Source organism: Amphiura filiformis, chromosome 9, assembly GCF_039555335.1.
Source record: "Amphiura filiformis chromosome 9, Afil_fr2py, whole genome shotgun sequence".
Lineage (NCBI taxonomy): Eukaryota > Metazoa > Echinodermata > Ophiuroidea > Amphilepidida > Amphiuridae > Amphiura > Amphiura filiformis.
In genome coordinates this window covers 44,857,376-44,884,017 of record NC_092636.1, presented here as the reverse complement: position 1 = coordinate 44,884,017, position 26,642 = coordinate 44,857,376, and the positions used below count along the sequence as shown (strand labels likewise).

The 26,642-nt window shown below is 35.5% G+C and overlaps 1 protein-coding gene across 1 annotated transcript in view; it reads left to right on the top strand.

Annotated features, from left to right (window-relative positions):
• Positions 1 to 26,642, top strand: part of LOC140161044 (cytoplasmic dynein 2 heavy chain 1-like) — a 141,860-nt gene that overhangs the window by 101,003 nt on the left and 14,215 nt on the right. The window contains 14 exon segments of the mRNA XM_072184425.1: positions 117 to 368; positions 2,678 to 2,698; positions 15,459 to 15,557; positions 16,485 to 16,608; positions 17,661 to 17,824; positions 18,276 to 18,395; positions 19,886 to 20,020; positions 20,502 to 20,645; positions 21,182 to 21,337; positions 21,538 to 21,642; positions 22,288 to 22,419; positions 23,644 to 23,716; positions 25,671 to 25,831; positions 26,148 to 26,273. Coding sequence (XP_072040526.1) covers positions 117 to 368; positions 2,678 to 2,698; positions 15,459 to 15,557; positions 16,485 to 16,608; positions 17,661 to 17,824; positions 18,276 to 18,395; positions 19,886 to 20,020; positions 20,502 to 20,645; positions 21,182 to 21,337; positions 21,538 to 21,642; positions 22,288 to 22,419; positions 23,644 to 23,716; positions 25,671 to 25,831; positions 26,148 to 26,273 — 1,812 coding nt within the window.

Here is a 26,642-nt window from a genome sequence, read left to right as displayed (position 1 = left end):
TTCTATATAACTGTAGACCAATTCAAATGTTAGTTTGAATTGAATTCCGAATATACCAGTTACACCATATTGTCAAAATTTAAATTGTTCCAAACATCAACAATTTTCCATTCCAGGTATCAGAGTTACAGACAGAACTAGAGACTCTTCCCAGGAAAGCTCAGATTGCAGCTGGCTTCATCACATATCTCTCATCAGCTCCCGAGGATGAGAGGAAGCAAAGAGTAGCCAGCTGGACTGAGCTAGCCGGACTGGAGCAGTTTGACATGAGACGATTCTTGAGCACTGAGAGCGAGCAGCTTACCTGGAAGGCTGAGGGATTACCTAGCGATGATCTGTCTATGGAGAATGCTGTGGTTATCCTACAGGTGAGTCAAGTTGACATAAGCATTGGACTATTCCAGTTGAGATCCATACACCCTCTGAGGAAGACATGACCTGAGGTATATTCGTCTCAGCATGACCTTAATTTCCCACACAGGGAGTGTGAATTTCAAATGGAGTTGCTCATTTAGGTAATTCCATTTGAAATTCACACTCCCTGTGTGGAAATTCATCACCCTCTATGGAAGACATGACCTTAATCTCCCACATAGGGGGTGTAGGTTTCAAACGGAGTCACCTATTTAGGTAACCCCATTTGAATTCATACTCCCTTTGTGGAAGATGAAGGTCTTGTCTGTCATAGGGGTTGTATAGATTTCAACTGGAATAACCCATTAATATTTTAACACCAGTGTTAAATTGAGATAAACGATATTATGAGATTTGGTATGAACCATGCAACCATGTTAATATGATTTTGCACAATGTTATGTTGACAACCTAGCATGATTTATCTGTTGTGGGTTTAAGTATTTGAGGTTTACCTTGTAATTCAAAACACCATTTTGTTTGCAAAAGATTTTGTTCATCAATATCACCTCGACTGCCATCATCAGCAGTTCACATCTACACCGCTGTGTATAGTCTATATCACTATCTCCAGTCAGCGGCACTAACTTTGAAGTTCAGCGTGTGCTGTGTTGGCTTAGCGTTGTTTCTTGTGTGTATAAATGCGCCACTTTGATGGAGCACGTAAAAGTATGTACACGCACCAACTAACGCTAAGCTAACACAGAACATGCTGAACCTGAAGCTAGTGCCACTGATTGGAGGTTGATATATAGACTATAGACTTTGAAATTTGTTTTTGCATGTTGGCACAGAAGAGGAAAAAAATGAAAAAAAATCACCAGTCTGACTACTTTCAGTTCACTTAAAATACAGGCTGATGTATAATACACTGAAGTCTGTCAAGCCAAAATTTTGATATTCTTCTGACAAAGAATGAGCAAATGGATGACACAAAATTTGAATTTAAAAAAAACATTTATATTATTTGTATCAATTTACCACAAATATTTTTTGACCTTGAACCATATTAAACCATAATAACTTGCTTCTGTACACGATTATATATTTTGCTCTATTAAAATCATGCTTAATAAACTATTTAATAACAATGTTGCATGCAAACACATTCAAACTCATTTTAGTAAAGGTTTGAAAATTTTGGAAAATTGAAAATCAGCTTTGTAAATTTCTTAAGTCATAATGAATTGTGCATAATGCTAAATATGACTACAGTTGGACACAGGAAAAATTTGATCATTGGAAGTAAGCATGCTTATTCTAACTGGGGTATTTTGTTCCTGCATTTTGGCACAGAAGAGAGAAAAAAAACTGAAAGGAATTCATCAGTCAGGCTACTTCCAGTTCATTTAAATTAGTCTAATGTATAATACACTGAAGTTTATCACGTTACTCCTTAAAGCAAATCTGTGGATTTAATTTCCCAAATCAATGTTTGACTGTTCTATTTCAGTTAAAATCCATACACCCCTATGGAAGACGTTACCTTAATCTTCCACACAGGGAGTCAAATCTGTGGATTTAATTTCCCAAATCAATGTTTGACTGTTCTATTTCAGTTAAAATCCATACATCCCCTATGGAAGACATTACCTTAATCTTCCACACAGGGAGTGTGAATTTCAAATGTGGTTACCTGAATGGGTGAATCAGTTTGAAATTCACACCCCCAGTGTGAGAGATTTGTGGAGGTTTATGGATTTTAACTGGAATAGCCCTGGGCAAGAAGGTTGTAAGCAGTGTTAGAAATAAGCCAAAATGTTGTTCAAGGGCTGTTGGGCATGTAGGTCTAAAATTGTATGGCCCACAGCAATTTTGTACGGGTCTGAACTCAAAATCTTACACAAATTATACGTTTCAAACAGTACACTTTTTAAGAGGTCAGCCTCAGAGATGAACAAATAGTAATGGCAATTTAAGTAAGTGGAAAACAAGTTGCTGACTTTGCTATCAAAATATTGTGGGCCCTTAGCGTGGTATATCGGCAGACCGGCAGTGATATTTTCACTGGCATGTAGCCAGAGGGCCACCTGATTTCCAATGCCAGTTTGTGTACTTATGACCTTCTTGTATTTAATCAATAAAATGCCCCTATAAATAATCCACCTCTGTGTAAACAACATTGGTACAAATTATAATAAATTTCAATTTATTGTTGTGTGGTGCATGCCTTGGCATGTTTGTAACCATGCTGCCTCATTAATATGCATGATTTTTATGATAATGAACCTATTTGCATGTATTTTAAACCTGTTTACAACAGATTAATGATCTACCTGTTGCGGTATGTATTTTGGTGTGATGTAATAGTCATTATAGTGTATGGGTGTGATTGATGTGATCATAATTAACTCACTCCTCCTTTCTAACTCCTCAGTGTGTGTACTCCTCTCTCAAGTTTTGAAGTTAGCACAGATATTTCCATATCTCATTAGGCTAAAAAAAATGCTATGCCTCAAAGCGCTCATGTGCGTTAGTTTGTCTTAGCGTGTCCATTTCAGCTGAAGTGGCTGATACATTTTTATTTGCTTTTCCCCCCCATTCTTTGTTTTTCATTTTTTTGCTGTAAAATCGTAAAATTCTGATAAGTATTTTTTAAAGAACATTTACTTTATTTGATTATAGGTATAAAACAATTGATATTTGTACTTCAATTAAATGAACCAACATTTTATGCTGTGTACTTTTGAACTCTCACAAATCACTCTTAGTTGAAAAGTAAGTTTACAAAGAAAATGCATTTAAACTGTCAAGGGCTTTGAGACATAGCATTTTTATCAATCTCACATTCAATGCTTTCAAAAAAATATGTTTTGGAACACTGGATTATCAGTGTTAACTTGATCAGAAAGTATTCACTCTGTGCATTCATTGTCATCATAAATATGTAGAGCCGTGAACTGACTACAATAATGAAAGGAGGAAATACATAACTCTGGTTTGTTACAATACTGTAGATTCCTTCTACTACAAACATAATGCCTCTAAATGAGGGTTTTTGGATGAAAGAGACAAAAGGCAGATATCCTCCACAAAAAACATTATTTGACTTTGAGCAACTATATTACTGATACAGGGGGCTGTACAAATATGTGTTATTGTAAGACCAATCTATTGTAATATATTTGTGGAGGGTGTCTGCCTCGCATCTCTTTGCTGAAAAATTCATGCACCTCAGGTGGAATTCTTCAGTATGTATAGACCCCTTGACATGTGACCTTATTGTCCGGCAGTATGCGCACAAATTATGGCAATTTCCATTGTTCTTTGCCCTGCAGTGTGCGTACGCATCATAGTTTGCTCAGGGCATGTATATTTTAAATCGCCCACCACATTTCATATAGTACAAGAAAGCCATTGAACAGTGTAACGGTTCGTTCAAGCATATCAATAGACCAGTCCCTCACCTTTGTTGATAAACAATGATGTCAAGTGGTCTGTAGATGAGTTGACATGTGTTTGGTCTGTTGGTCTGAGATAAAAATTGCAGAGCAAAAGACCCTATAGGCTACATAGAGGAAATTAATTTTTTAATTTACAGCTACAAGCTGCATAAATGAGCCCTGTTCTCACAAAATGAGCGGAAAGTTGCCAGGAAAAAAGGGAGATATGGCTCATTAAACATACCAGAAACACAATAGAATAAAAAACAATCCCTCTTTGAAATATTAACTTTTGAACACCAAGTGATGGAGCAATCCTGGCACGTAACTCAAAAATAAAGATTTGCAACTTTGCTCTCATTTTGTGGGAGCAGGGCTCATATGTAAGCTCCATAATATCACAAAAATTAAAACAGCAAGGGTTTTGCATGTTGGGTTTTGAAAAGTTTTTATGTGGTCTGTCATAGACACTGGTGTATTATTGTGACTTATGCGAATCAACAGAGGGCATTTTGAATGTAAACATGTCAAAGATATGGAGACACTACAGCAAATGGTCTAATTGGCCAATGGTGTAATTGTGCAACATTTAATTGTGGTAGTTTTTGTGTATAGTCTGTATACCCTCCTCAAGTCAGTAATTTACATATTATTTGTTATTCTATCTCTAAATGTAATGATGAGAAGTATATAAAAGTATACATTTTCAGAAGGGAAATGATGCAAGAAATCCAACTAGCATAACAGATTCCTGCAAATATTTACAGTTTTTGAGAAAATCTCAAAATTTGATTTTACTTTACTGACTCGAGGAAGGTATACAGAGTATAGTAATGTCTTCTACATACAGATTTTTTTCAAGAAAGTTTCTGAAATAGAAAAAGTGTGGCCTGTCTCAAGTTGAGAGTAATGCCGTGTTGGATTTTGCAGTGGCAGATTCGAATCAGTGCTTCGCCAGCATACGGATAAAATTCTCTTGTACATATGTATATATGCCCTGCAGCATTTGGTTATTCGAATCTGCCACTGCAAAATCCAACATGGCATTACTCTCAACTTGAGACGAGACAGACTATAGGAGAGTCTGAACTCAGAATAGTAGTGTGCATACTTCTATGCAAAGTATACCATGTAGGATTGTCATGCATGGGGAACAAAATAGTGCAATATGGCATTTTTTAACGTCAAGGGTAATCTAGGCATTAACAGCAGAAATCTATTTTGCCTAATGGGTTGAAAGCAAGATAGCTATTAACCTCAAGGTTAAAGCTCTGCCAATCATGATTTGAAGCTACATATCGTCGTTGGGCAGGAAAAACCTCCTATGTACTTGTGGCCCTTGAACATGTTTAAAACAAAACTGCCAAGAGATTACATAGGAGGTTCTGCTTTAAACATGTTCAGGGGCCAGTGACACATTGGAGGGTTTCCTGCCTAACAACGATATGCTGGTAGATCATGTATGCAGAGTATGGGGGAAATGATCTGTGGGAGACCATGCGCCATGTGCGATTTGATTGAGCTCCCTAGGCAATGGTCAACCATATAAAGCTCTGAGATAAGTTGGTCATATTCACTGGATGGGCTTTGCTGTTCTGGAGAAGTGGTAATTTTTGTGTGTGTAATACATATATTTCACGCCTTACCAATTTCACTTGTTGAAATTATTATACTATTACCGTAACCACCCGGGTATAAGCCCACCTTCGGCTATAAGCCCACCCCCTATTTTTCAAAACATTCTGGGAACAAGGGTGCACTCAGGTATAAGCCCAGTACTAAATTTTGGCCAAGTTCTTAAATCAAATCAATGCTTTGCTCTTATATTTGAGAACAAATATAAAATATATCACTTGATAATTAACATTCCACACTTTAAATTGTAAGAAATTGACATAGAAGATAGAAATTACTGGTACATTGGGCATATACAAATGGGGGTGATTGTTCTTATTTTTAAATTCAAGCACTGGCCCTTCCCCGGTTATAAGCCCACCCCCATTTTTGAAGTGAAATCTGCCATCTAGGGGGGTGGGCTTATACCCGAGTGGTTACGGTAATAGTTCTCTTGAGTTGATAGGATGAACAAATTTGAATCTTTACCTAGAGCATCTAGCGTATATAAATGTTTCTGTATATAATATACATAAAAGAACTTATCTGTGTGTATTTCTTTTTCGGTAGTTGTGTTGAGCCCAAAAATCATGTAGATTAATGTTACACAAAAATGTCCACTTTTCAAGTAGAGAAACTTCACTTTAAATATGTGTACTATTATCACAAAGCACATTTATTTCAAAGCATTTGTTTCACTATTTTTTACATTCTTGGTGTGTAGAAGATGTGTATATATATGTAGTGGTGTTGTCAAGTTGATCTTTGTGTATTTGATTCATATCATGTGCACAACACCGTATGTCATTTCAACACATTTACACAGTGATATTCCATTGTTTCACCTGCCTGCATTTGTCAACACAGTGTAATTTTGATTGATGTTAGTAGAAAAACACTATCTCTTAATTCAATATCTTGCTTTCCATCCGCATACACTTGTCAAAATGTGTGGTCTTATCGCTAATTCCAAGAACAACCTTACGGAGATCATTTTGCTCCATAAGGACAAAACTGGTTAATTCTCACAAGTTGTGGTCTTTATTTGGTAAGGGGTTTGCGTATGTGTGTGGGGGATGTGTGAGTTTGTAGCTATATGGGTGCATGTGAGTGTATTTAGGAATATGACAGGTATAGTTTAGTTTAGTTTAAATCTTTATTAACGTCACACTCTCACATAGAGACCAGCCAATTCTGGCTTATGAGTGACAAAACAATAATATACAATATAAAAATATAGCACATAAATAATACATATAAATAGCACATAATAATACATGTAAATATAGTCAAGGTTTTTAAAAACAATAACATGCATATACATTTAAAAAAAATAAACACAAGGCAATGTTAGCTGAAACCTCATCAAACGCCCATCATGCTTTTAGGCCTAGATCAAAAGAACAAAATAAATGCAAGAAGCCGCAAATGTGCAACATGGCAGAAGCAAGCATGATGTTGACGTGTACATGAGGAGACAGCTAAATAATAATTACAATTATTTATCCCTTAGTGTACACAATAGATTGACGAAGTGTGAGAATTTCATTTGCAAATTTTGCTACCCTGCAACAATGGTTGCCATCTGACATTACAAAAATCAATTTACTGTAATCTGAAAGATCTGATATCATTATACGTTGAACAAATTATAAAACAATGGAACTCATCTTCAATACAATTCATATTACAAATATTACAAATTCGATCCTGTACCTGAGTGTTATTATAACGACCCGTTTCAATGGCAATTGGAGCGCATCCACACCTGAAGAGGGCTAAAGCCCGTCTATTACACTTCTTCATAATGGTGTTTACATACTCAGCAGTGCCATAAGTGGCTTTAAAGGTGCGATACGTACGAAGTTTATTGCGAGCATTTGGGTTCTTTCTTCGGTCATTAAAGATTGCCTCTTTCCAACGATTTTCTACAAACAATTTAGCAGCATCGGATATATGATTAACTAAGTTTCGAGTACCGATCTGTTCAGAAATACTCAGAATTAGATCACAATTCAGCTTAGAACATAACGATCTTACTTTGTAACACCAGTTCTTAATACCTTTACCTGCTAAATGTTGTGACCATTGAAAAACTTTACTTGGGTAACGATTGCTGTCTAGTTTTGAAAGACGACTCCACAATCTAGCCACTGACTGCATTTGACGCTCAAAGGGGAAACCCATCCCAAGTCACCAAGCATGGCGTCATTTGGAACATATTTCCCAACACCAAGGAAAAATCGGCAAGCGGTAGAACACAGAATTAATCGAGGAAAACTCATCAATACCCCAGACCCCACTGCCGTAGTCTAAAATTGGACCAACGAAAGAGTCAAAAAGCTTGGTGAAAGAATTGAAATTGATACCACCCAGGGCTTTGACTTTACTGATGACCATTCCCAGAGCTCTGGATGCAGAAGCAGCTAGATTTCGGTAGACACATGAAAATCAAGATATTCGTCAAACCAAATGCCTAAATATTTATAACCATTTACTGTAGAGATGTTAGTATCACAGCATGTAAACTGTACATTTGATTTATCACGGCTTTTAGTGCGGAAATGAACTACCTGAGTCTTTGTATCATTTAAACTTATACGCCATCTTTTAGTCCAGTTTGATACACAGTCTAACATTCTTTGAATAGAACTTTCACTTTCAGCAACAAGTACAATATCATCCGCATACATTAGCAGATCAATTTTTGTGTCAAGCACAGGAACACCACAGTTTAATTCTTTTATTTCATTCACAATACTATTCAAATAAATGTTAAAGAGCACGGGAGAAAGTAAACAACCTTGTTTTCACACCGATTTCAACATCAAACCAATTTGTCATAAAGTTATTAACCCTTACAGAACATTTCACATCTTCATAAAGACTTTTAATACAGTTATAAAAGTTACCATTAATACCTATACTTCTAAGTTTATACCATAAACAATCACGATTGACACGGTCAAATGCCTACTTGGCATCGATAAAACAAGCAAATGTGTCTTTTTTGCAAAGATTTCTATTCTGTACAATAGATGAAAATGTGTATAAATGATCAAGACAACTACGATTCTTTCTAAATCCATTCTGCTCTTCATTGATAATGTTATTTTCTTCAAGCCAATCTGTGAGCCTTTTACGGATCACATCACAATATATTTTACATACCACTGAAATCAGCGTTATACCTCTGTAACTCATCGGATCTCTAGGATCATTATTACCAGATTTACGTATTGGGTTTATTAAACCAAATCTCCATTTGGATGGACAAATACCACATGTAAAACAACGGCTAAAGAGAGCATGGAGAACAACTGTCATAGTTTTGTTCTTAAGTAGTTCTGTTACAATACCATCAACACCAGCAGCTTTATTCAATTTAGCTCTATTAATTGCACCAATAACTTCATCAAGCTCAAGAGGTTTATTGAGATTAACTGCAGTATAATCTTTCTCAGACAAACTAGCTTCAAGATCTTTCAATTTTGTCTTTATATGTGACAAAAACTCGTCATCAAAATTATTTGCATCAGCTTTGAAAAGCGATTCAAATTCATTACACCATTTGTTTAAAACATGGTCAGTATTATCTGTAGTTTCACCAGTATCTGTTATTACCTCCATTGGTATACTACTACTTTGTTTACAACTGTTAACACCAATTTTACCGATCTCTTTCCAAAACATAGATTGGTCACCATTCAACATATCATCAATATCTTTGATCTTACTGTATTGAAATTGTCGTTTAGCTTTCTTCACAGCTTTATCAAATTGTCTATGAGCTGATTTATATTGCACAAATAAGGTATTACGCATGTTAGGTATTTTACATCTTAGCCAAGATTTTTGTTTACAACACACCTCATCCCAAATCAATTGAAGTGATTCGTTCCACCATGGTTTAGGAGTATGTCTCATACCCTAAAGCAGTATACAGACTTTTTTTGTATGCGTACAATATTGTATGTACAATATATACGTTATTTAATCTATTGCCATTTATTTCCAGTAATGTTTAAGTTCTAACGAATGTTTGATGACGTAAAATCGATAATATATTTCTGCTAGATATTGTATGTAACATATTATCGATTTTTCGTCATCAAACATTCGTTAGAACTTAAACATTACTGGAAATAGAATGGCAATAGATTAAATAACGTATATATTGTACATACAATATTGTACGCATAATACTGGAGTCTGAAGCGCGCTTTATTGTGTTTACCACGCTTATTGTTCTTTTTCTTAAAGTTCTTTTCAACTGCAGACTTAATGTAAGTTTCAAACTTGTCATATACACTGTCAACCTCACTCTGATTGCCTTGGTTGGTATTGATTTCAGCAATCAATTCATTTGCTTTTGACACACTAGACTCATCCATAAGAAAAGTGGACGGCATTTCACGCATATCATACAATTTAGCCAGACTTTTCAAGTCGACATTTGACTTATTCACAGATTTTTCATAACAAGAGAAAACATTAGTTTTGTTAGGGAGGTACCAATCTGGATAGTAAAAACTACCAAGGGTATATTGAAAATGTTCCCGATTATGTCCCCGATTGTAACACAGAACATGTGGAATGGAGTGTGGTCGTGTGGGGGTGATATGCGTTGGTAATATGACTGAACTCGGTTAAGGAATGGGTTGGCTAATTTGAAAGTCATCTGTACCTTTTTATTTTTATTTTATTTTATTATTTTACAGATAATATTTTACATATGCTTATTCCTTTATAATATACACATACTTCTTTCGTCCAAGTTATTTTACTGCGTATGTTGTCCCTTTTTACATAGAAATAATAGGAAATCAACAATTTTACTAAAGATTTTTAACTGTGTAAATAAAAATATTATCATGATAAAGTAATATCTTTCAGAGATGCATTTTTCACGGATTTATATTGTTTTTAAAATTTTAATAGGATGATGATATTTTATCATCATAAAAAGTGCCAAAAGCCCACATAGCCTAATTTCCGATCCCTCACGTTCGCTAAAAAGATTGCGCCCAAAGCAATCACAGCATATCACTGAATAATACTAATATTATAACTAAAGATGTATGCCTTTTAGTTAAAATTGCCTTTTGTTTAATTGGGCTGTTCCGGTTGAAATCCACACTACCCATGTGGAAGACTTTGGGAATATCTTCCACAGGGTATGGAGGTAGTAGACCCCCATGCACAGGGGAGTATGTTTTTCAAATGTAATTGGTCAGAGTTAATCAATTTGAAACCCATATTCCCCTTGTATTATGGCTTTACCAATTATCTTCCACAACTAGAGTGAGTATTTCAAATGGAAGTAACTCAATTTGCCTACACTAATCGAAACTCATACTCCCTCTGTGGAAGACTTTAGCTAAATCTTCTACAGGGGGAGTGTGGATTTTGAATGGAATAGTCCATTTGCATTAACAGATTAAGTCAAAACTCTGAAGATGTAACTCTGTTTAAGGGATCTAAAATGAGCGTTTATTGCGTTTCGACAGTATTTTTTGTGGGACATGAGAGCACCTCGGACCTATCGAATTGCATTCTGAATACGAAGCATGTCTTTCTGAAATCAAATAATTTTAATTTTTTGAAAATCACAATATAATACAAATTTTATGACAAATTATAAAAATTTGATATTTTTCAAATTTTGATATATAACAGTCCTCGAAGTAAATTATATAAATCTAATGATATATTCTTAAAGTGTATGTAGCAGGGAGGAAAAGCCGACGGTCAATTGAAAATTTTGACCTTTCATATTGAAGATATGGATTTTTTTCCCAAAAAGACCTAATTTTTGTTGGTGTTTTAGGAATAAAATCCATATCTTCAATATCTAAAGGTCAAAATTTTCAACTGATCGTCGGCTTTTCATCCCACCTACATATACTTTAAGTATAAATCATCAGATTTATAAAGTTTACTTCAAGTATTGTTAAATATCAAAATATCAATTTTAATGATTTGCCATAAAATGTGTATTAAATTGCGAATTTCAAAAATCAAAATTATTTGATATCAGAATGACATTCTTCGTATTCAGAATGCAATTCGATATGTCTGCTGTGCTCTAATGTCCCAAAATAAATACTGTCCAAACGTTCATACCCCAGCCCTTAAGGAGCCTGTTAATTGCTTTCTTTTCCTCTGAGAAGTGGTGTTATGAATGTATTTCTGAACTTTTTGGCTGATGGGACAATGATGTTGAGGCTGTGCTTGGTGTCTTTGCTGTATTTGATAGCCCACTGTCACCAGTTTCCTTCTTTCTTACAACCAACTCTTTATCTTTCTTCGCTTTAGGTCTAGCTCTGTAATCCGACAATATTATTGCTATGGTATAAATATATGGATTGACAGCGGAATTGATTGGTAGAATAAACACAACAATATAGACGTAAACCACAGGGGAAATTGTCACAGTGGCTGACTGGACCAAGATCCCGATCACCACGATCGGTACCCAGCATAAGAAGTCTGTTATAACAATAGCGCCCATTCTGATGGCCAAACTTATCTCCCTGTCAGTCCGAGATGTGCCTGCTCTTCCTGTTGCTTGCTTGTAGAGGACAAAGATACAAATATAGCTGATGGCTATGATAAGGAAACATAAGAGATTTATGCCTAAAAAGAGAACTATAGAGAAGTAAAGGCCTGGATCATCTCCAGTAACAGGATAGATGTAGTATTGTTCTAACGTATTATCTTTGCCAGCAGAGAAAAGTATGCCACTGTAATCAAAATCAAATTCTGCAGCTACAACAGTGTTGTTGAGAAAAATAGGAGCTCTGACAAAGGGCAAGCCAATGCAAACCTCAGAGACGTCATAAAAATCAGGATTCACACCGCTGAGACTGGTTGGAATGATGCTAAGAAATATGGCAAGAATCCAAAGACAAATGAGAGTTATCGTAGCTGATTTCTTGGTGAGTCGTTGTTTTCCTCTGGGATACTTGATGGCTAAGAATCTATCAATGCTGATGAGAGTGATGAAGAATACAGAAGCTTCACTGGACAACACAGAGAGTGTCCCTGCCAACTTGCAGATGGGTCCATTCCTCCAGTTGTCAGATTCAGACGGAAAATACTGTTGATAGTAAGCATCTGCAGATGCGATGATCAACATGTACATGCCCATTAGCAAGTCAGAAGCAGCAAGGTTCTCAATCAAAAGGACTTGGATGATGTTTTCTCGTCCATGCTTAAGGCATCTCCACAGCAACACAGAAACATTTCCCACAAATGCAAACAAGCCAAAAATCCACATGAAAGCTCTGACAGAAGTAAAAGGCAGAAGACGCAAACAAGTTAAATACGGCTCTTTGGTGTTTTGGGCTCTGCATTGGGCTGTATCAATAAAACAACATGTAGCTGGTTCATCAACTAATATATATGTATCATTTCTAACAAGTGTCTTAAATGTACTCTTATCTACTCTTTTTAACGGATTTCCCCGTAAATCTATAGACTCTATTACTGGCATTTCTTGAAAAATATTTTCATCAATCCTTATAATATTATTGTCATTTACTTGGAACAGTTTCAGCCTAGGAAAAATGCTTGTTTCATTGTTATATTGAGTATTATTACTTGAAACCACATTTAAACCATGTTGAAGAAATTCAATGTGATTTCCAGATATGTTCAAAGTCAATAACTTTTGAAGGCTGGTGAAGGGTCGGAGATCCATCTGAGTTAGCTGATTGTAGTCCAAAGACAACTGCAGCAAATTAGGTGTGCGCCTAAATACATCCGGTGATAGAGAAGTGATTTCATTTCTAGAAAGCAGAAGGTCTACCACTTTCTCTGCTCCTTTGAACATATCAGGATCAATTGTTGTCAGTCTGTTACCACTAAGGTGTAATCTGAGCAATAAATTGGGCCCTCTAAATGTGTCCGGTAAGAGTGTAGTGAGCTTGTTATCATCTATATACAGCCATTCAAGTCCTTTCAAATCTTGGAACGTACCTGGCTGAAGGCTGGTGATGTTATTTTTCTCAATTATAAGGACGCCTAGTGAGCCAAGAAGCTTAAAAGTGTCAGGAGACAGAGTCCCTATATTATTGCGGCTTATATCCAACCCAAGAAGTGAAAGGCGCTGATTGCTGAATAGATTTGGATGCAGACTAGTAAGTTGGTTACCATGGAGATCCAGAAGGAATAAAAAAGGTAGGCTGTTGAAAAGATCAGATTGCAATTCAGTTAGCTTGTTGTCAGCTAATTGTAGGATATGTAACTCATACCAACCAAATGTTCCAGATGCAATATGCATCAGTAAATTGTTGTTCAAAATGAGCCGATTTATATATCTCAAATCTTGAAATGCTCTCACATCTATGCTTTCAAGTCGCCGGTTTGATGCATCCAAAACTTTGATGGGTTGTTGAAAAAATTTGGGTACAAAGTTTGGGTAGAGAAGCAATGTCCAAGTCAGTTTTTCTCTACATTGTTGTACAAATTGTTGGTAGTGGAGACTACATACACAGTGAGTAGGACATTGGGGTAAATCACCCTTAACATCAATGGCTCCAATCCTCCTGATGAGATTATCATGAACATATTCAGTTTCAAATGTTGCATTTCGTTGTTGGTATATCACTTCCCACACATTGTCTGAAATAAGTAACCCGTTGCAATCCTTGGTAATATTACATGCACTGATGTTGAAGTCAAAGCAAAGTTCCTTGGAGCTTAAAAACTCTGTCCTAATCACAAGATTAGCATCCATCTTGAAATGGATTTCTATCTCGTTTGTCAGAAACAGTGCGCTACATGGGGTAGTGGTTCCTGTGAAACTGATGGTTTTTCCTCCAGCATATGGGATGTAGAATTGATGATATTGTTTCCAGTTTGTAAGCGACTTGACATCCAAGTAGATTCCATGTTGGCTTGTAGTGTTCAGTTTGAGTACACAGGCACCACAGGATGAGGAAGTATCCAGCAATAATGTCTCACCAATTTCAGAAATTTGTGTATTTGCGCTACATGAATCAGTGTCTATAGAACAACTCAGGTTTGCACTGATATATGCACTTTGACAAACTTGTAGACTTGTAATTCCTAAAAGGAATTGTAGGCTGATGTAGAGAAATATTTTGCCTTTCATGATGATGATGATGGTGTTTCACAGTTTAATTGAAAATTCATTGTAAGAAGTTTTTCTGATTTTATTGTAACAAGAAGAATAGCGGAATACAAAATGTGATTAATAAGTTCAAGTATAAAAGGAAGTTCATCTGTAACCACAAAATGTAATTTCCTCAATTATTTCCTCATAGTTATTACAAGGGGTGGTGTTGGTTTCATTGATTGTGGATTAGGAAAATGGTTTTATTTGAAAGCTGTCAAGCAGTCACAAGGTCGTGGTTACACATGTTTTTAGAAAAACAAAATAACTCAGTCATAATTCTTTATTTAGCCCACACTGACTGTGAATGAAAGTAATTTTGTTGTTGAAAGTAATGAAAAACCTGTACATGTACTTTTTGTTTATTTTTTTCTTTAAATTGACATTTTTGTACTGTGCTTGTACTGTGTGATATTCAAATTTCTTGTGTATGAAATAGGTTAATAAATGCGTATCACTTGTTGCTCAAGAAATTGTACAAAATAATGCACTTGTTAGTACAAGCAAACTATTAATAAGACCCAACAAAGTTAGACATAGACATAGACAGTAGAGATTCTCTCCACTGTCTATGGTTTATCTATTCAATTTCAACACATCAAAAGTTATGAAAGCAGTTGTGCATGTCACAAGTGTATGGTAACATTTGATTGAAGAAGGAAATAAATACAAAAATAAAACATAGCTCAGTCATAATCCTTTATGTAGCCTTGGCTGTGAATTAAAGTTAAAACTGATGTTTAAAGTAAAAACCTGTATTTTGGTTAGTTTTTTGGGTGGGGGTGTGTTTGTGCAGAGGTATGAAAAGTGGTTGTATGGATGTGGAGTGACTTATTATTATGTTGTTTACTGGCTCAGATTTCTGCTGAAGGAAATTTAACATAAATTTTATTTTCTTGTAACAGAATGCACTCAGACCTTACTTGTTGGATCCTTCTTCAAGGGCTACAGAATGGCTGAAAACTCATCTCAAAGAGCAGAGATTAGAAGTCATTAATCACCAGGTAAGCTGATTACAAAATTTGGCTATTCCATTGGAAATCAACCAAGCTTATGGCACCAAAGAATAATAAGTATATTATATAATCCAATGTTCTAAATTATATTTCTCTATCAACTGAAAAAGTCAAAGAGAAATATTAGATTCCATCTACAAGCATACATGTATATGCCCATTTAATGAGTGTTTTTGATGAAAGATACGAAACGCAAATTAATGCAGATGTCCTCCATAAAATACTTTATTTGGACTTTCAACAAATAATACATTTTGTATAGCCACATGTATTGTTAATTGATTTGTTAAAAGTCACAATAATCTTGGTATTTTGTGGAGGGTGTCTATACATTCATGTACTTTACTCTCTTTTGTCAAAAACACTTATTAAAAGGCATGATTTGATTTGATTTGATTTGTTCAGGTTTTGACAACCCTGGATAACCAAAGAAAGCCTCTATTGAAGCTTATTTCCATTGGGGTCCATTTGAACACCGGGGCGGGTTGGGAACAGTCAGGGGTTAACACCCTACTCTTTTTGAAACTGGCTGCGAGATACATGTACAGGTATGGCTCTCTGTACACGCGACCGACGGCTTAACGTCCCCTCCAAAGGACGGAGTACTTTCATGATTCATTTACCCAATTCTAAATGAACCATGGGAAGAGCGGAAGTCTGAATTAATCTACAGAGGTTGCCAATTAATTTCAGACTTTTTTTTCCAAGTCAATATCCCAGCAAATCGCCACCGCTGAATCGAACCGGGACCTCATGCACTAAAGGCAAGTACCCTAACCATTGCGCCACGCTCTCCCTGTTATGCTTGTTGGTGGAATTCTATTGTATAATTGATGGAATTCTATTGTTTAATTAATGAACTTCCTTGTGTGAAACTTTTTCCTTATATACGATTTATTTGTGTTTTTTCCCCAGGATTCTAACTTTCACACTGCTCTTGAGCTTGCAGTGCGTTTTGGCAAGACACTAGTCATTCAAGAGTTGGATCGCATAGAGCCAGTGCTATTCCCGCTCCTCAGAGCTGATCTCATTAGTCAAGGTAATGTATAGCAGAGGAATATTGGGAAGAATTTATGTTGTTTCAAATGTGATGTACAAATATTCAAAATGCCACTGTACATTATCAAGCATGACACATATTTTGTTGATATTTATTGTTTTAAATTCACTTCCGTAAGTTGATCATCCAAAATAGTAAATGTGACATGATTTGCTCTCTGTCGGCCAAAGGAGACATCTTGAAAAAATTTGGTTGCTATAATTATTACCTTATACAAATATCAGGCTATCATATACTGAAAACACCAAATAGTGTAATTATTTTCAACTTAGGAATGTGACATCTGATATGCATCATGCATGAAATTGATTTTGAAAACATGCAATTAAAGCCATAATGTACAATCTTATAATATGAAATTGGTACATTGTAATTCCAGCTGCAGACAATCTTCTTTCAATTACACTACTAGCATTGTTATCAAGTAGCTACATGTATATAACCCCATGGGAACTACCTGCCGATTGGCCGAAAAGAAGTTTCCATTATCAATTGGACCAATCAGCAACATTGTTAGAATGATATCACCACACACACAAATTGGGGTGAATTATTTGCAAAGCTCCATTCTGATTGGTGATTAAAGTGAAGATATCATGTAATTGACTAATCAGTGGCAATAATAGATCGGCAGGTAGTGCTCAGGGGGTTAATATTCAGAATATCCTGTCAAATTAATTGTGACTACGTACTGTATTTGACCTATTTAGTGCTCTGGGTGCTTAAGTCAGTCATTTTTAGACAGGGGGCACTTATTAAAATGATGAAATGAAAGTCAAATTTGGATATGTACACACATAAACTGTTTTAAAATACAGTGTATCTTAAGTCAAAATCATCATAATCCGAAACTGGAAGATTAAGGTGGTAATTTTATTTTGACATTTGATGGAATTTAGTTGCATAGGTGTATTAGAAAGTGGTGCTTAGACATGTGTTGCTTGAAAAATTCTATAGGGGGCGCTTATATGATGAAAGGGGCGCTAATTAGGTAGACTACTAATACAATATTTTGTGTTGTGTCATTCTAGGGCCAAGATTTGTAGTCCAGATCGGAGACAAGGTGATAGACTACCATGAAGATTTCCGCTTATTCATGTGCACACGTAATCCTAACCCAGAAATCCCACCGGATGCGGCATCCATTATATCAGAGATAAACTTCACAACAACAAGGGCTGGCTTGTCTGGTCAGGTTAGTGGACGTAATATGACTGGATGAATTCATCTTGGGCTGCTATGTCTCAAAGCGCTTGGCAGTTTCAAAAATGAATGCGGATCTGTTTTTTTTTTAAAGATTGTTTTATTTTGAATTAAGATGTCATTTGCGAGTGTTCAAAAGTACACAGCACAAAATTGTGGTTCATTTACACAATTGAAGAATATCGATTGTTTTATACCTGTAATCAAATGAAGTAAATTTTCTTCAAAATGTTTCTCATGATTTTACTGCAAAAAACTATTTAAAAAAATTAAACAAAAAATGAATTTACTATTTCAACTGGAATTGAAGCGCTAAAAAAATGAATGCGCGCATGGGCTTTGAAACACTGCTTTTTTTAAAGCCTTAGTATTAGTAATCACATAGAAATAATGAAAATATGTATAAAAAATACATTTTAATATGACCAATTTTGTGTGTACAGCTGTTAGCTAACACTATACAACATGAGAAACCTGAGCTGGAGGTCAGAAAGACTGAACTGTTAAAACAAGAGGAAGATCTGAAGATCCAACTGGCTCAACTTGAAGAATCACTTCTTGAGGTAGGTGGAAATGATATAGTTGGTTATTTCAGATATGCCTTGATCCTGAGTTTAAATAGGGAGCAGCATGGCACACTGGTTCAGGTCTTTGCCTTTGGTATGAGAGGTCCCAGGTTCAAACCCCGACAGGACCAAAAAATAATCAAGACACAAATTCCCTTTCCCTGTGCTGTGGCTCAAGGCGGGGCAGATGAGCCATGATAAAAGACCTTGTTATAGTCAGTTCCGATCAGTGTAATATGCCCAATTGTTGGCTACACTTACCTGTCCTGTAAAAATGCACCAACCAGCTATGTAAGGTGACCCCCTTCACCATGTCACTTGTGCCTGGCCAAAGTTTCATCGGCGTTATCTCCTAGATTTCAGCTGTTAATGGCTAGATATGCTTGACATAAAAAAAATAATGTTATCAATTTAGATAAGCATTGTAAGGTTATGAACCCTGGGTGCTATCACAAGATATTGGAAAACAAAATCAGTGCTTTTGTACCTCCTGCTATAGGACTACCCAGCAAACACAAAACGTTTTCGACATCATTCGCAAAAGGTTATAAAAGGTTGTCAGAAAAACGTTTAAATGTCGGGTTATATAAAGGGTATATTAAGAGTATTAAACGTTTTCATAACCTTAAAAACATTTTTGATATTCTACTGCTCAGCAAACAAAAATGTTTTACAGAAAACGTTTAAATGTCGGGTTATATAAAGGGTATAAAAACGTTTTAATAACATCCAAAAACATTCTTGAAAACCTGATACAAAACATTCTAAACAGAATGTTATATAGGGGTTGAAAAAATATTTTGCGAAAAATGTTTGCCCAAAATATTTTCAATACCGTTTTATAAACGTATTCATGACCTTTATATAACCCGACATTTAAATGTTATTAAAAGGTTTTGACAAAAACATTTTAAGAACATTTCTGTGTTTGCTGGGTTCAAATATTTTAATATAATGTTATTTAAGTATTGACACAATATTTGGCAAAAATGTTTGCAAAAATAGTTTACAATAACATTTTTTGAAAACATTTAAAAATATTGTTGTAGTGTGTTTTCATACAAAATGTTTTAAAACGTTATCATGACCTTTATATAACCCGACATTTTAATGTTATTAAAACATTTTACCTAAACCAAAAGCCAAAATATAACTTATTTAAAACGTTTTTAAAACGTTTTTGTGTTTGCTGGGTATGCTAAGGACATTATCTTTGAAACACCATCATATATGACATGACCAACACTGAGCCTCTTATCAATTTTGTAAGAAATTGGCAGGTAAAGCCAGTGCAGCCCCTGTTAGATGGCTGCCAGGATGTGGTTAGTGTATGTGATATAGACATATAATAGTTGAATTGCTTGTAAGATCTGTAACATGCAAGATTGGATTCAGATTTTGAAACTTGTCTTTTTTCTGCTGATTGTGCTGCTTGTACATTTCAATATTACAAATATTACTTTCATTGCTTTATTTTGTGATTCTAGACTCTTGCACAAGCTGAAGGTAACATCCTAGAAGACAAACGCTTACTTGAAAGTCTGAACAAGACTAAGGAGAGCAGTCAGACCATCTCTACCTCCCTGGAGGAGTCAGTACAGCTACAGATATCATTAGATCAGGTAATTATAATTGTGTTGCTTTAAATTATATTCCCATCAGTTACACCTCGGGTAAAAAATAAATAATTAGAGATTTCGTGTATAAATTATTTTGCCGAACTACTCCACAAAATGGGGATTTTCAGTTGGAATCCACACACCCCTTATGGAAGACATGACATTAATCTTCCACAGAGAGAGTGTGAATTTTACATGGGATTACCTGAATGGGTGACCCCATTTGATATTCACACTCCCTGTGTGAAAGATGGTCATGTATGGATTCCAACTGGACTAGCCCATATATCAACAAGAATCGTAAAAGCTCTGTAATTATTTCATAAAACCTGACAGATAAATTGTTACATAAGTGGAAATGGCTATCCTCTGTATTGACCGTTATGATAACCAATGTTTCTTGACAGTAGAAGTAATGTTAAATATTTTGTGCGAGAAAAACATATTTAAAGCCAATAACAATTTTCTTTATCATTTGTTACAGGAAAGAGCTGCCTATCTCCCCCTGGCAGAGAATGGAAGCACACTATTTTTTGTTATCAGTGATTTATCAAAACTCAACAATATGTATCGCTTCAGTCTTAGTGCATTCCTAAGGCTCTTCTCTAGAGCACTGCAAGAAAGAACAGTAAGTAAAGCTTAACAGGGGGCAGTTTTGAAAAGGGTACACATTTTTTTTTTTTTTTTTGGAGTTGGTTTACTGATTTTTATTTTTTTTGTTTCATTTTAGAAAGCCATAAAAAATCCAAGTATAAAATGCATCAGAAATTTAAAAAACATTTTTTCAGCTGTTTCTACCTTGAAAAGTGGATTTATTTTAAAGTTTTTTTGGGGGGATGCACCCCCTCCATACCAGCCTGATTCTACATATGACACAATCTGGTCCATGGGGCCAAAGGCTGCAAATTTGAAACAAATAATAAAATAATAGATAATGGTAAACATATGGAGTAAAAAAACAAGAAAATACACAAGAAAATAGGCATCAAAAAACTTCATAACTTTAGAACCAAGTATGCTAGACCTTTGGTGTTTTCAGTAAATGATAGCCTATTGTATGTATAATGTAATAATTACAGTAACTCAATTTTCAAAAATGCCTCCTTTGGCCCCCATGGACCAGATCATGTCACATATTATAAATTCTTTGTCTTTGTATTTCAGGATGGAAGCAGTACAGAGATGCGTATACAGAAACTGATTACATCTTTACAGAATCTTGTGTATGGGTATGTGTGTCGGTGTCTCTTCAAAGCAGACAGGCTCATGTTTGCACTGCACTTGGTACATGGAATGCATTCACATCATTTCCAAGAAAATGTAAGTATTCTTTTGGAAAATGTATTTAAATTTGTTTGTATTCTTTTGTTATCTATTTAGTTTCTAGCATTAAACTTATAAAAATCATGTGACGATTACAAAAGAGACTAGTTTAATTTTCAACAAGTTCTGCTTCACAATTTGGTTCCAAGTTTACATATAAGTGCACCCTTACAAGGGCATACATTTTGTTGTTACAGGAATGGGAGGCATTCCTAGGTCAGATCGTAACAGATGTGAAGTCACATGACACAGCACCAAACTGGATTGATCAGGATCGTACACAGGCTGTATTACAGCTCAAGGTATGTACCAGACATGTTTTTTCTTCTCCTATCTTGTGAGACCAGAAGAGAAGGGTACAGGTTAAGGGATTGGATAGCGACTGTTTCACATATTTTTGTTGGACCTGAGAGCATGTCAGACACACCAAATTGCATTTGGAATACAAGTAATGTCCTTCTAATATCAAATAATTTTGAAATTCCTATGTAAAACAAATTTTATGGCAAATTATATAAATCTAATGATATGTACTTTAAGTGTATGTAGCCGGGGGGAAAAGCCATCCATCAATTGAAAATTTTGACCTTATGTATTAAAGATAAACATTTTGTCCCCAAAAGACCTAAAATTTTTTTAGGTGTTTGGGGGGAATGTATATCTTGAATACTAAGTGTCAAAATGATGGGACAGCTTTTCATCCCAGCTACATATGCTTTAAGTACATATCATTAGGTGTATATATTTTACTTCATGGACTGTTAAATGTCAAAATTTTCAAATTTTAATAATTTGCCATTATATTTGTATTATATTCTTTAAAAATGAGTTGTAGTTATTTCTATAGCAACATGAACTTGATAAGTTTCTCTCATTTTGAACACTTGTAGTAGACATTTCTGCCATGTGCACAGCAATAATACAGCTATTTATGTTCTCTATTTCAGTCCACATTTGCAAATTTGTACCAGATTCTCAGCTTTGAAGACACCCATCTATGGTCAGAATTCTCCAGGAGTTCTCAATGTGAACAGGCATTCCCAACATCACTGGAAAAGAGGTTATCAACATTCCAACAGGTAAATCAAGTGAAACAAATAAGAAAAGACATCTTAAAGCAAAACCTCCTATGTAACTGGTTGGCAATTTTGTTTTAAACATGTTCACGGGCCACAAACACATAGGAGGTCCCAATGACGTAATAACCCAATATGAAATCACACAACTTGCTAGGGATACAGTTCTCAAGTATTGTAAAGCATGATATTTTTGTGGTATAAATTTTTTGTGATTTGAAATTTTCGAAGCAGTTTTGTGTTTTCTTATATTTGCAATTACAAACGGTTACATAAGTAAAGTCTATGGGTAAAACATATGTTCTCTGACTTTAGAATTTGAACATAATGAGAGCATTTGTTGTAGTATTTCTATTGTTTTTGATACCACCCTTGCCTCCCCCAATTCAACACAAAAGTTGGTGGTAACCATGAGAGTTACCAAATCTTTCAAAGACCCCCTTTGCAATGCAGAGATGCCACTTTTCCGATTTTTATCGGAATTCCGATTTTTTAGAAATCCTGACTAAAATTCCGATTTTTTTTGGTTAAAATTCTGATTTTATTAATTTTTTTTTCCCCCGAACGGAGCACCTTTTTTTTTAAAAAGAAATTCTTTTTATAATTGGCGTAGTGTATTTTCTTTCTCTTGATCAATAATACATGTCGTTGGATCGACTACGTATATATACGCATAACACGTTCTTTCCGACTCTTGAAAGAGACTGTTTGCATACTTGGTCTCGAGTACAGACTCGAAGCAGATACCGGAGTATACGCTGCAACCAGCAAGCAATGAGCAAGGCTACGGAACTGATTAAAAATCGAAGTGAAAATTGACAGTGAAGACTGTCGTCAAAAAAAATGAATTTCGTCACTCGTGAGGACGATTTGGCGGAGATTGAAAAGGACAAAGATACAAAATCCAGGACAAAATTTTGCCAAAAACAACCCCTTTTTGTGGTTTTCAATGACTATAATTTTCAATGACACTAAATATTGACATAAAATTACCGGATTTTCCCAAGTACCCCCTTGTATCCTAATTTCGCGGATAGTGCAAATTAAATACCCCCTATTTTGCTGATTTTTCTGTCCTCACTACTGGTAAAATAATTACCACTTTTCAGTGCTATTTGGTAACTCTCATGGTTACCAGCTTTCGTGTTTAGAGTTGGGGGCTGGGCCCTTGCCTCTTTGGATAAGACAACAAACACACTTGCAACTGCCTTTTTTGTCTCTTTTCAGGTTCTTGTTGTGCAAGCAGTAAGACCAGACAGATTACAGAGTGCTATGGGAGTTTTTGCAGCTAAGGCTCTGGGTAAGTGCCAACAATAACAGTTTATATTATACAAATATTGACTGCTATGAGGGGCACAGTTAAAATTATAGGCCCGAGGTGATGTAAAAACCATGACTATGCCCGAAGTGAAACGAATATTAAGCAGTCAATATTTGTTTTATATACCGAATAATATAGATTCTTCTCATTTGATTGGTTAAAAGATTTCCTGACTGACAAGGCCTACAAGCTTTTAACTGCATAGGCCTAAGTAGGCTTAAATGCACACAGTGCATGCAAGAGCAAGGGTGCAGAATTTGGACCGATATCTACCGATTTCATATCTAAAACAACCCTCCCTACCGTTTCTGTGCTAACATCACACACTGCTGAGTCTCCAGGTCGTAGCAATTTGTCTAAAAAGTGACATTTGGCAGGTATAAATCCTTGACATGTAACAGATTGTAAACAATCACTGCACTCACGGCGGCCGGTGAAAGATCGTCGTCAAGGAGAGGTCAAATTCATTTCGAACTGTGACCGCGATAGTCTCTTTTACAACACTGTAATCAACGCTGGCCGTATAGTGGGTGTGCAATGTATACAAGCGATCTGTGTATTCGGGGTTGCGAATATCCAATTATTTTCCGGGCACAGTTGAATCTATGCCCGGGGCACAGTTGTTGCTTATGACGTCATCTTGATAGAAAAAAGGGGCACAGCTATTTTAATGACTCCACTTTTAACCAATCAGATGAGAGGAATCTATATATGAGGTATATAAAAACAATATATGACACTTAATAGTACAATAATGATGGTAGCTTAGTAATTGACACAAAGGAAATAAGACACAGCTGTGGTGCTCTTGTCAATGATGTACAAACAAATCCACCAACTTCTTCTATAAGCTGTTGATATATTGAACATCAAGATTTGTAAATTTCTGATTTGCCTCAGAATGACAATTGTCAATTTAATATTTGTAGGATTGAACTGACTTAAAGGAGGATTTCGTGATCCTAGCATCCTCTTTTTATGACATTTTTCAGTAGATATTATATTCAAAATTTCCAAAATTTCAGTTGATACCGATTTTGCGTTTGCGAGTTAAGCATGATTATGTGTATTACACTGCTCCATAGACAATGTGTTGTAATTTCGTTTTGGTGCACCAGAACAAAATTCAAATTTGGCGATATTTTTGCTAAACGAATTAATCTGCAAGAAATATTTGGTACATAAACATTATGAAGCCAGAGGTATCCAGTGGTGTAAAAATCTCAACTTTTTTTGGGAAAAGTGGGGGGATGAGGCTGTGGATCACGAAATGCCCCTTTAAGCTGAATTTATACTTGACTTTTGCAGAAAAGCGATTCTCACGCATGCTCGTTCAGTGTTTACTTACATTTCCAGAGCGTCAAGTCGATCAATCGATTAAAAAATCGCTGATGCAAAAACGACGTCGCTTTTGCAAGTTGAAGAAATCTCAACTTCCCAGCGATATCGCTTGACACGTGAATGCGTCAACCAATCATATATCACCTACTGGATCTATTATTTTGCTAATTAATTTACCTTTCTTGATTATTAACTTTTGGTGATGAATTAATTCAAAGCAATAATTATTGACAACAACTGATGTTTTAAATGTGTATTTTTTGGCATTTAGATATTTTAATTGTCGTTTGCAATCGATATCGCCGTGATAGGTATAAATGCAAAAGCGACTAGCAATGCATCACAAAATTTGGAGATTGCCCATGGCTTTCCAAACTTGGTTCATCGCAATCGCTCGGTGATCGAGTTTAAATTTAGCTTTAAACAGTAGTGTGTATACATCGCATATTGAACTGGAATGAAGGAATATTCTCCATAGACAGTGTTCAAGGTTACAGCAGCTTTGCTATATTTGTATGGAATATAATATGTAGGATAGACTTCGTCAGCATTTTCTGATTCTTAAACATCATGTGTTGATGTAACTTTGCAGGTATGAAGGAACTCTCCCCACCGACAGTGAACTTAAAGCGTCTTTATCAGGAAACGGTGCCCATTGAGCCTATACTTGTTATCATATCTCCTGGTGCTGACCCATCGGAGGAACTTCAAGAAGTGGCTAATGAAGTGGTTGGGGCAGATAAATATCACCAGGTTAGTCTTTATAATAGTCATTAGTCGATTAGTGGTGATTTTTTTTTAAAGTTAAAAATACATACAAGAGGGCTTCATGGTATCAATGTTTATTATCCAAAAACACCATCAAAGTATACTTGATTTTGGACTAAAATGTTAAAGAATGAAATATTTAACAGCAAAAATACACTTTCGGCCTCAAACAATTAACATAAAATCATTTCTAATGTTATATACATTCAAGTTACATGTAATTACAAAATGTGCTATTTGATGCATTTGACCTTAGTTGATATTAACCCAGCCTTGATGTTGTCTCATCATTTTTTTTCAGGTTGCAATGGGTCAAGGTCAAGCAGACATTGCATTACAGAAGCTTAGTGAGTGCTCTAGAAATGGAGAATGGCTGTGTCTCAAGAATCTTCATCTTGTTACTGCATGGCTACCAGTATTGGAAAAGGTAAAATGGAAACTATAATAAAAAATTAGCAATAAAGAGATTTGTTCGCCTCTGACGACCGTGTCTATCAAACGTCCCACAGCCCGTGATTGGTTAGTAGCACTTAAAACGGGAGGTATTCATCTGGTGCTGCTTTGGAGAAAAGGAATCGCAGAAAATGGTTAGCGATGTTGGTACTTTTATAAGGGAAAAGCAACTTTTCTAAGCATTGTTGACATGGTGACTATAGGAAAGGTTTTCTTTTACTAAGACGTAAGGGTAGACGTCTAGACGATGTATTATTGGTTGAAGCAGCCAAAAAAAAATTCAATTTTCATTATCTAAATCTATATAAACACCTCAAAAGAAATAAGTCCCCCTCTGAACATG